A 10085-nucleotide genomic window follows, 5' to 3' on the forward strand; every position below is an offset into this window, starting at 1 on the left:
TTCCCCCACACTGGCCTTAAATAAGAAAACTATCTCTACTTGGGTTTTAAGAAAAGTACATCTATGAGTTGGTTTAATAAAATAGTCCAAGTTTTGATCAGTCAAGGATGCAACTTTTGCTGCCTTCAGTGACATAGTGTCAAGATTTAGGAATCTACTCAAATGAAACAGTTGAACATTTTTCACTGGTAGTTTCAGAAGTCCTCATAATCAAATGGTTACACAAATTTAAAGAAAAGGGTTCAGAGAAACTAGTTGTCACAGCTGCACGCACACACCCGCAAACCCACACGCTTCTCTTGGAAGTGGATCGGGCTGTGCAGAACCAGCTCGCAAACGATGCTGCAGTGTCAGCTTCTGAATCAGGCTCCTGAATTTCTTGGGGGACTTCAGCTTAAAAGCTGATGCCACAATGTAGACGTCAGCTAAAAACATATGTAATTTTAGCAAGTCAATTTTTGATTTTTGTTCTACATGAATATACTTTCTTATAAAGTTAATAACATTTCATTCCTCATTCAGTAATATCTGTGTTAGAAGCCCTAGAAATTATAGTTTGCAGACTTTTTGTATGGGAGGGGCTTTTCCAGGAGGAGATGCGAGACAAGGAGGGGTGATTCTGTCAGTAGCGTCAAACTGAATGAACCTGACATCTGTTTTTACAAATTCTGAAATGCTAATTTCTGAGACATATTAATGCAGATAAATTGGAGCTAAGATCCTAAAGCATATAAAGATCATTCTGGATGATCTTTTCCATGTCAATTTTTAAAAATTGGTGAGATATGCAATCATCTACACGTTAGTTCTGAGTATTGAATGTAGGAGTGTTAGGGGTTTTTTCTTCTTATGGGTGTTCCTTGTCAATGTTTTTGTGGTTTACTTTAGAAATGTGTTTTATTACGTTTTTTATGTTTTGGTTTAGTAACAGTTTCAATGCTTTTCTCATCTTTCACGTTTTCACAGTCTAATAAACAGATTTGTGCAGTTGCAACACAGAGTCTTCAGATGTGTTTTGATACGTCTTATTCTTGCCTTTTTGAATGATGTCTGTATAGAAAATTTCATATTTATGAAAACTGGCAAAAAGAAAAGACTAAAGGAACTTTTTGTTTTAAACTGCACTTTGGAGTTATGGGTGTGTTTTTTTCTCGTGAGCAAACTTCTGTTTCAGTTCTGTTTTTCTGCTTACAATGCGCTCTGTAGGAAAGACTTGTATTTTCTAATCAGTGGTAAAGCAAACAAGAAAATGTGATGATTCCATTTACAAATAACCTGATGGTAAGATCCCAATATATTCTATTTGTCTTTCCAGTGCCAATAATTCCCAGTTACCTTTACAGCATCAAACATGAGAAAAATGCTACAGAAATCCAGACTACTCAGCCTAACGTAGTCTCAACAACAGTGGACAATTTCCAGAGCATCTTCTCCTACTATGACAACTCAACGATGGTTACTGGAAATGAATCTGATAAGACACGACCCAGAGAGCTGCATCACACTCAGACAGAACAAATGATAGTAAACGTGACTCCTTCCCCATCTGACTGCCCTAAGGAAGATAAGGACCTGCTGAATGAAAATGTTCAAGTTGGTCTCTTGTTTGCTTCAAAAGCAACAGTGCAGCTTATCACTAACCCCTTCATAGGGCCGCTGACAAACAGGTACGTTGGTTCTGCTACGTGACTCCGTTAGGTTTTTATACGGCGGTTTAGTCCGGACTGGTATTTCAAAGAAAGTATTTTTAACTCTCTTGTGGCCTTGGCTTATTAACCTTCTCACCTTATCCAGACGAATATTTTAGTGAAATACATTTGGTGAATGCTTCTAAACACCTACATCCTTTCCAAAATAAATTGGTAAGCTGCACATGAGCCATCAGTACGTTCAGTACCGTACACTTTTCCTCCAGCTCCTGAGAGCTCAGGTCTTTGTGAAACATCTTCGATACAGTTAAATGGGGCCAAAAGACACTACAAAGTAGTATTTACAAAGCACTGTGAATTGGTGATATATCTGTTCCACCTACATTAGGCAAACCTGATATTGAAACTCTAGTCAGGGTTCAGGTGCCTCCCGTGCTCTTACAGAGCTGTGCAGCTCTTGGTGCAGTTTGGTATTCAATGATTTGGAGTAGTCTGAGGTAAGAATCAGTGGAAGACTTGTGAATTTCAGTGAAAAGTGAACAAAAGTCAAATTTTGCTGATGCCACGTTCATCACCGAGTTCAGTGGATCACAGATTTTCATCAGTACCTGATCCAGCCCAGCCTTCATGTTGTTGTCTCTAAAATATATACAAAGTCTTGAACAAGATACGTTTAAATGGTACTTTATAGAAAATCTATTTGATCCAGGATCAAGGATATAAACACCAATATCAATGACTTACAAACACCCCCCTCCCCCAAATCGAAGCACTAATGATTTTAACATGGAGATTTAAAAATATTTGTAATATCATTTACATTTTTAATGTCAATAATTAATTTGATTTTATTGTTAGTGTTTTGTGTAACTGCTGCCCACAGAAGCAGCTGCAGTCCTCCTGAACAGAGTATGGCATCAATCTCTGCAGGAAATAAACTCCAAATTGTATTTAGTCAGGTCATTAATTTTCGTATTTCTTATTCAAGCTGTTTTTATAAAGAAGAATTTTTCTTTTCAGAAAATAATACGCACCAAAAATATGTGCTTATAAAATACTTATGTTTGAGCAGTCAATACCTATCGTACGAGACAGGACCCAAAACAACCAACACAATTTAATGCTTGATATTTCAGATTTTGAAGCCAAAACTAGGTAGTATATATAAGCTTTTATATATATATGCACACACACACATATATATAGTCTGAGTGTTTAATTTCAGTGTAATAGTAGAGTATCCAACCGAGGACTAGGTGACAACTTGACTCACAGCGTTATCAATTCAAAATCTATATTCAATTTGTGGAACTGATCTAAATACAAAAGCTTTAAGTGAGACAGTTGAATTTCTCTCTCATTTCACCTGACCACCTACACACATACACCAGTGCAAAATTAGTTTTCCACAAATATTGCTGCAAGCTGAGGAGGAAAACAGGTTTTTGTTACCTGGATTTTCTGTATTGTTTTCTGAGGGTAAGATAGCTCATCCACGAGCAAAGTAAGGCAACGTCAATATATATTCATCAATAAATATGACATCATAACATTATAATGTTTAAATAATACCTTCATAACACTTCTTTAGGTATTCTTCTAGATTTTCCTAATTATCTGAATTATTGATATTTACTTTGCTCTGTTAGCATCATCATTTCCACAACCTGCCAAACCAGGAGAAAGGCAGTAACACCCTCCACACCGCTGACGGATTTTTCAGTGGCGCAGTTACGTCACAATGTAGATGTGATCTCCGCTCGTTCTTTGGTGAAAGAATGCAGCATCTCTGAGTAAGGGTGTGTCCCTGCCAATGCCTCTCCGTGTGCCTACACATCTCAGGGTCAGAGCCTGGTACCGACTGTGCCAAGGCACTGGGTGACGCCTCTTCCCTGGAACTGGCTGCCAGGACACACTGCCTCTCCGTTTGCCTACACATCTCAGGGTCAGAGCCTGGTACCGACTGTGCCAAGGCACTGGGTGACGCCTCTTCCCTGGAACTGGCTGCCAGGACACACGTGATACATCCTTAGGGCTGGCAATGGGGCAGTAGATAGGGATAGGATGCCCAGCAAGTAGCAAAAAGAAAAATCAAGGAGCACGTGATGCCGGTGTCTTGCGCGACAGACTTTTCTCTCATACAGCAGAAATGAGTGGCTTAGTGGCAAAGTGGCCCTAAATTAGATTTAAGGATTACTGGTTCTCTTTCATGTCTTATTTGTATCTTGGTACCAGTATCTGCCTTCTGAGCCGTGTTTTGTGGGAAACATCAGTTAACACATTTATCAACTAGCTGTGGGAGTCATTGGCAAAAAACCCTCCTAAAGCTGACATTTCCTAATAACGATGTATAGGATCAGTTAAAAGGCAGTGTGAAAATCGTGATTATTATACATGAAACAGAAACTATCTGAGTTACCATGAAGACTCTTCCTTACCACTGATAAGCTGTTTAGAGATAATTGTTATTGCCATTATTACTTCTGCAAAATTTCAGCAAAATGTCACAGCTTAGGGACAATTGGTAGCTTAGTTCAAGATTAGTATGTTCACAGTTTGTTAAGATGCCCAGTAAGTTTCTTTTTCAAACAGCGCACTATGTTCTTGGTTTTTATTTCTCAGTCAAATACAGTTGTTCAGGAGTGATTTAGATTTTTCATCAAGTATGGAGTTACCGGCAGCCACTGGCTTTGAGTGCTTGAGTTTGTACGTGATGCAACAGGATGTTTTATTCATATGAATGATTCTGTGCCAATAATTACTTTATTTTAGGTTTTCTGGAAGTTTTGTAGGCTGTTCTTCACTTTTTCTGTAACTGCTGGAGGCGTAGATTTTAAAAAATAAATTCTGAAATTGCTTTCATTCAAGAAGTAAGTTCTGCTAAAAAGATTTCTTATTCAAAGCCCAGCTCTTTCCATGGAGTACCAGAGAAAACCCTCACTGGCTTAGAGAACCAGTTTACAATTCATGAAACAACAGAATTTACCCTTGGTTTAACAAAGTCCTAGCGCAGGAAACGCTAAGTGATGGCTTTGCCATAGGATGCCAACAACACGCTTCCCTCCGTGGCAGAGTGGAAAGGTGAGAAGGGACTTCCCGTCCGTTCAGGGCAAGGCTGATAAGATTTTGTGACTCAGATAGATACGCAGTATGGTTTAGTTTGTAGCGAAATTAGTAAGAAACTATACAAATAGCACAGCACACAATACAGAGCATTTCGTGAGGAGGATGCACTGGCAAGGGGAGACTGAAGGCTCTGCCTAATCCTTCCCGGTGAAGAGAGTGGGTGGGCAAGAGGCTGCTGTGCCCTCTATAATTAACTGATTTGCTCCATTATTTTTTTGGAGAGCTTACCAAGCTCTCCGAAGGAGGCTGTGAGCCCAGCTGTGCCAGCCCCCAGCCCGCTAGAGCCAATGAATGTCTCCCCTGATATGTCTCTCTCTCCCTTTATTTATCAGCCTGAAAAAAATATGTAATTTTAACCTTGTGTTTATCCATATTGGCCAAAAACATCATTTAAAAATGAACAGCTATTTTCATCACCATTTTTACACCAGCCTGACTACAACTTTGAACTTTGCATGAGAGACAGAGGACCATGGTATGGTCATGAGCAGAGACATGCAAAGAACGAGGCAGAGAAATAAATATGATTTGTTAACCATTTTATTACAGCTCAGTCCTATGTGAGCTTTTCTTTCAAGTTTTGGCAGATGATTGAAATGCCCAGTTCTGCAGGTTGGACAAAGCCCCTCTGCCTACCCTGTGCTACAGCACGGAGGTGGAGCACACATGGACCACACTCCCTATCCCCGCTGATGCTGCACGTTCTTCCTTACCTTCACACACTTCAGAGGTTCATTGGCTCATACCTCGAGGCAAATATTCTTCTGGCCATATGTCCCCGGTCTTCACTGGCAGAAGATAGCCAGACTGCCAACCAGGACAGACCTCACAAGGGGTGCTCAGAGTGGTACCTGTGTCACTGTAGAACAACAGGCTTGGAATCGGTGGATTTGCAGCACTGTAATGGATGGATAATTAGGCTTTAATCACCCACAGATGCTAACCTGGTCAGTGTAACCTTTGTTTTACTGCTGCACAGGACCCATCCATCAGTTGTCTTATTGTAGGGTGACCTTGCTAATGAGTATAATTTGCTTCCAAACACTCCTGCAATCTGGGGCCAACCTGGGACCAAAGGAGTAATTTAGGCTTCTCTCCATCAGTGCCAGCCCTTCTTTTCCCTCCTTCAACTAGTGACTCTGGCTTTTTTAGAAGTCAGAAATACTCGTAGGAAGCACTTTTAGTTGCAAGGTAGCCTTGATGAAAGGTGCTGGATTCTGTTTCAGGTTCTCTTGGAGGGTTTTGAAAGGAGTGCCCAAGCAAATCACATACTTGAATGTGGTTATGAGAATAAAGAAGAGAGAAGACAGGCTGTAATATTCTTTTGCGTGGCACACGTGCAGAGAAACAAAACGTAGAGATAACTGTATGTTATGGAGTATGTTATGGAGTATGTTATGGAGTATGCCATGTCATTGCCAAGAAGTAGAAACTGCATAATCACAGGTTTTGCATGGCAGGAACACAAAAGGCCCAGGACCAAGGGACAGGATCACTGAGCAGTTGACTGTTACAGGTAGTGCCTCTCCTTCTTGTGATTATTTATGTTGTACAGTCTAACTGTTCTGCAAAAACTCCCAGTTTGCGCTCTCCAGTGTCGGACAGATCTGGGAACAGGGCTGCAGATTAGGCATTCGCGGCAGCGCAACTGCCAACTAGTCGGTGCTGCTATTTCAGGAGGAGGCAGGGTTTGCTTAGAGGCAGGGTTTGCTAAGATTGTGCAGGAAAGGACAATCTGCATATCTAACTAAATGTCAGTTGGGTGCGGGTAAGACTGTGCCCTGAGCAAGAACAACCACGACTTTAGAGGTTCGGCAGTCTCGTGCAGGGGCAGCACACCAGAATCGTGCATCTCCAAACTGTGGGAGAAGCTCCAGGAAATTTTTAGCTTTTCAGGGAATCACAATGACTTGTTTAATTCAGCACAAATGCATGTCCTGTGCTGACCTGTGTATCTTTGCATCATCTTGTATAATGGATCACTGGCAATGCAGACCTTGGCTGAAATGACTAGCTGTGTCCACGCAGAGTCTAGTTCTGAAATGATTAATTTCCGCCTGGAGGAAAAGGTATGTGTTAGATCTTGGTATGTGTGATAAAGCATCATGGTCTGCTGGGTAGGAAGAACATGAGTTCTGCTGCAGTTCTGCCCTCATCGGCTTCAGCTGTGTATTGCTTCACTCTGTTCTGGAACCCTGTTTGTCTGAGATAAAGGAAGAATAATATCTGTGACTGCAAAATCTAAGAACAATACCGGAAGAGTATTTCATCGAGCATTACGAGTAACTTCCAAAATCCTTGTTTTCTAACAGCCTTCAACCACCAGAAACTTTCCAAGTGTAGGAAACCTATTGGAAGAATTGGAAGAACTAGTATGATAGTTAAATGATATTTATTAGTATTATATTTATTAGTATTTTTGAGCTTGATAGAGCTAAAAAACTAGTGTGATATTTTTAATGATATTTATTAATTCAAAACTAGTATGATAGCCCTTCTCTTGTTTAATTCATTAATGTTTATGGAAGATCTCACACCTTATGTCTCTGATCTAGTGATGGAAACATCAATGGGGGAAAAAATCTAGATGGCATTTGTCTTCATGCCAGTAACTGAATTTTAATTCAGTGTACTTGTAGCAGAAGCAAATTGTTGTCTCATGGGCCCTGTGTCAAGTCTGTGAATTTCTTGATTTCTGTGCTGAAATCAGACTTCTCCCCTACAGTACCTATCCTAGATACCTCTGGGATGGCTTTGACGTACACAACCCTACTTTACTTTGCGATGGAAGAAGGTGTAAGGACATTCAACTTTTGCTTTCATACCGCAGAGAAAGATGATACCGCTCGCCAGGAGCAGTAGCCACACACACAGGGGTTTTTTTAATCTGTACTTCGATCAGTGCTTTCTTCAATTGAAAAACTCAAATTCAAAGCAATTATGGTCGAACTCTCTGTGTCCTGCTCTACATGAGTCCCCTGGGAAGGGAGGTGCCCTCTCCAGCTCTGCGGCAGGCAAGAAGTTGGTAACAGGTCATTTTTTTCCCCCTCATGTACATTGAAACATCGGTGGAGATTAGCATCCCACCGTGTAACACCTACTGCACACACAGCAGGAGAGAGACAGGCTTGGAAAGATCATCCGCTTTAAATGAGGCAGACAGTAGACGGAAGCATTATTCCCTTACAGGCCAGGTATCGAGGTGTTGAGAGGTTAAAATGATTATCATCAGGCCACCGAGGAAGTCTGTGATAGTGCCAGGGATTTGGTTTGCTTTGGAGATAGCAGCACAGCGAAGTACCACACAGGTAACGGTAATTAGACTGCCCTGGATATTTGTAACACACACAAATTTCAACTAGAAGAATCTGTGCACTACATTTTCATCACATTTTATGTAGTGACGATATTTAAGACAAAACTGTTCTTCATTAGAGGTTTCTGTAGCACGTAAAAACGTGCACACTAGATTTCTTTCATTCACAAAACTCAAACAAATGTTACACGGAGACATATAATGAACATCAAGCTTGGGACTTCCGAGAGTTTCCCATTATCCAAGGTCCTTAATTGTATAAAAACTATATTAACCAAAAACCAAAGCTCAGAATAATTAGTTTGGTTGACCTATGTTGTGACTTCTGTTATTAAAAATCAAAAGGGCTATTACAGACTCTTCCATTATTTGATTGACCCACTTCAGCCAATACTAGCAATATAAGTGCCCCACATTGTCAAATCATTGGCCGTTGAAGTCAGTCAGTACGCCTTTGAAAAGCATCACCTGTTGTGGAAGAATTTTACCATTAAATAATGGCTTTGCAGATGCACACTCTGACCCAAATCACACAGCTTTGCTGTGCTGCGCTCTCCTGGATTTGCTCGGGGTTGGCTTGGCTTGCTGTGTTTATGTGCTCCTTTGTGAAGAGGTGGTGAAGAACTGCACAGTTTGCTGCTTTGAAGATTATTTCCCCCTTTCCTCATTCAGTGTCAATAATGCAATCCTCTCGTGAGAGGGTGTTCGTGGAACAGCAGAGAAAGCGGCATATGTTAGAGCTTTTTACGGGTTTGGAAAATAGGCTGACTGGCTGCTTCCTCGTCCTGTAACCTCAAAGCTACTGTAAACTCTGCTAAGCTCTGCTTTGCATCCTTTCATGCTTTGTTTGCGTGAATGTCAGATTGTGCTTTGAGATGCACAATCCGAAAAAAAAAAAAAAAAAAATGAATAAAGTGTGCGGACTTGAACACTGGCTGCTTCCTCGTCCTGTAACCTCAAAGCTACTGTAAACTCTGCTAAGCTCTGCTTTGCATCCTTTCATGCTTTGTTTGCGTGAATGTCAGATTGTGCTTTGAGATGCACAATCCGAAAAAAAAAAAAACAAACATGAATAAAGTGTGCGGAATTGAATATACAGACTGTCTTCAGGACTATCTGGGTAGTGGTTTTGATTCTAGGGTGGATTTTTAATGGTGTGAAAACCAGGATATTGTGATTTTTTTTTGTTGTTGAAATTTGTTTTAGCTGCTCTATTTACTTTCCAGGCAGAAAATTCTGTTTAGAGTCCTAGTTAGAAGGGAGCTGGTGAAAAAAGCTTTGATCAGCTCCATTTTCAGTCATAAACCCATGGAAAGGAAAAATATTATTTGCAGCCTCTTTGGGACTCTTCCAGTGCTCCTGGCTGAGGCTGAACTCCCCCAAAAAGCCAATGACAGTTTTTTTCCTGTAGAAAAGCCATTGATTTGACTGTGTCTTGTTATAGCAATTGTCTCATGAGGGTGGAAGCAGCTGAGCATTGAAGCACTACCAGGGTGTTTCAAAGTTCAGCGTGTTCAGACAAATCTTCTCTTCTCGTATCCTTGGCAATCCCACTGGGGGCCAGAGGGGCTTGATTTGGAAGCGTTATGGTGAAATGTGATCAGGGCAATCAGATTCTAATGAGCGGAGGATCTCTTCCAGGTGTTCCATGTACAAAGTCTGCTGTGCTGGACGAAAAGGCTTTTGTAACATGGATAAACTGGATCGTGTGGTCCACAATAAACAGTTCAAAGGCTATCGAGGTTGGGTTTTTTCGATGTCTGCACTCGTGTGAGTTAAGTCTAACTCAAAATGTCAGTGAGACCATCCCAGAAATGATAATGTTCATTTTGTTTTCCAGAATAGGCTACCAGATTCCACTCTTTGCTGGCTTCTGCATCATGTTTGTGTCAACAATCAGTAAGTGTCCACATCTTGTATCTTAATTGGTCTGTCCCAGATTTAACTTTAAAATAGATTTTCTATAATAATTTAATATATAATAATTATCATTC

General features: G+C 40.7%; 1 protein-coding gene across 1 annotated transcript; it reads left to right on the forward strand.

The window, feature by feature from the left end:
* Window positions 1–1315: 1315 nt before the first annotated feature.
* LOC104501387 (synaptic vesicular amine transporter-like) lies at window positions 1316–9990 on the forward strand (the record flags this gene model as incomplete). Its single annotated transcript, XM_010145190.1, has 2 exons — window positions 1316–1667; window positions 9932–9990. Coding segments are annotated over 2 exons (411 nt in total), but the record flags the coding sequence as incomplete, so codon positions are not given.
* Window positions 9991–10085: the final 95 nt, after the last annotated feature.

The sequence above is a fragment of the Buceros rhinoceros genome, unplaced genomic scaffold, assembly GCF_000710305.1.
Source record: "Buceros rhinoceros silvestris isolate BGI_N320 unplaced genomic scaffold, ASM71030v1 scaffold23840, whole genome shotgun sequence".
In the NCBI taxonomy this organism is placed as follows: Eukaryota; Metazoa; Chordata; class Aves; order Bucerotiformes; family Bucerotidae; genus Buceros; species Buceros rhinoceros.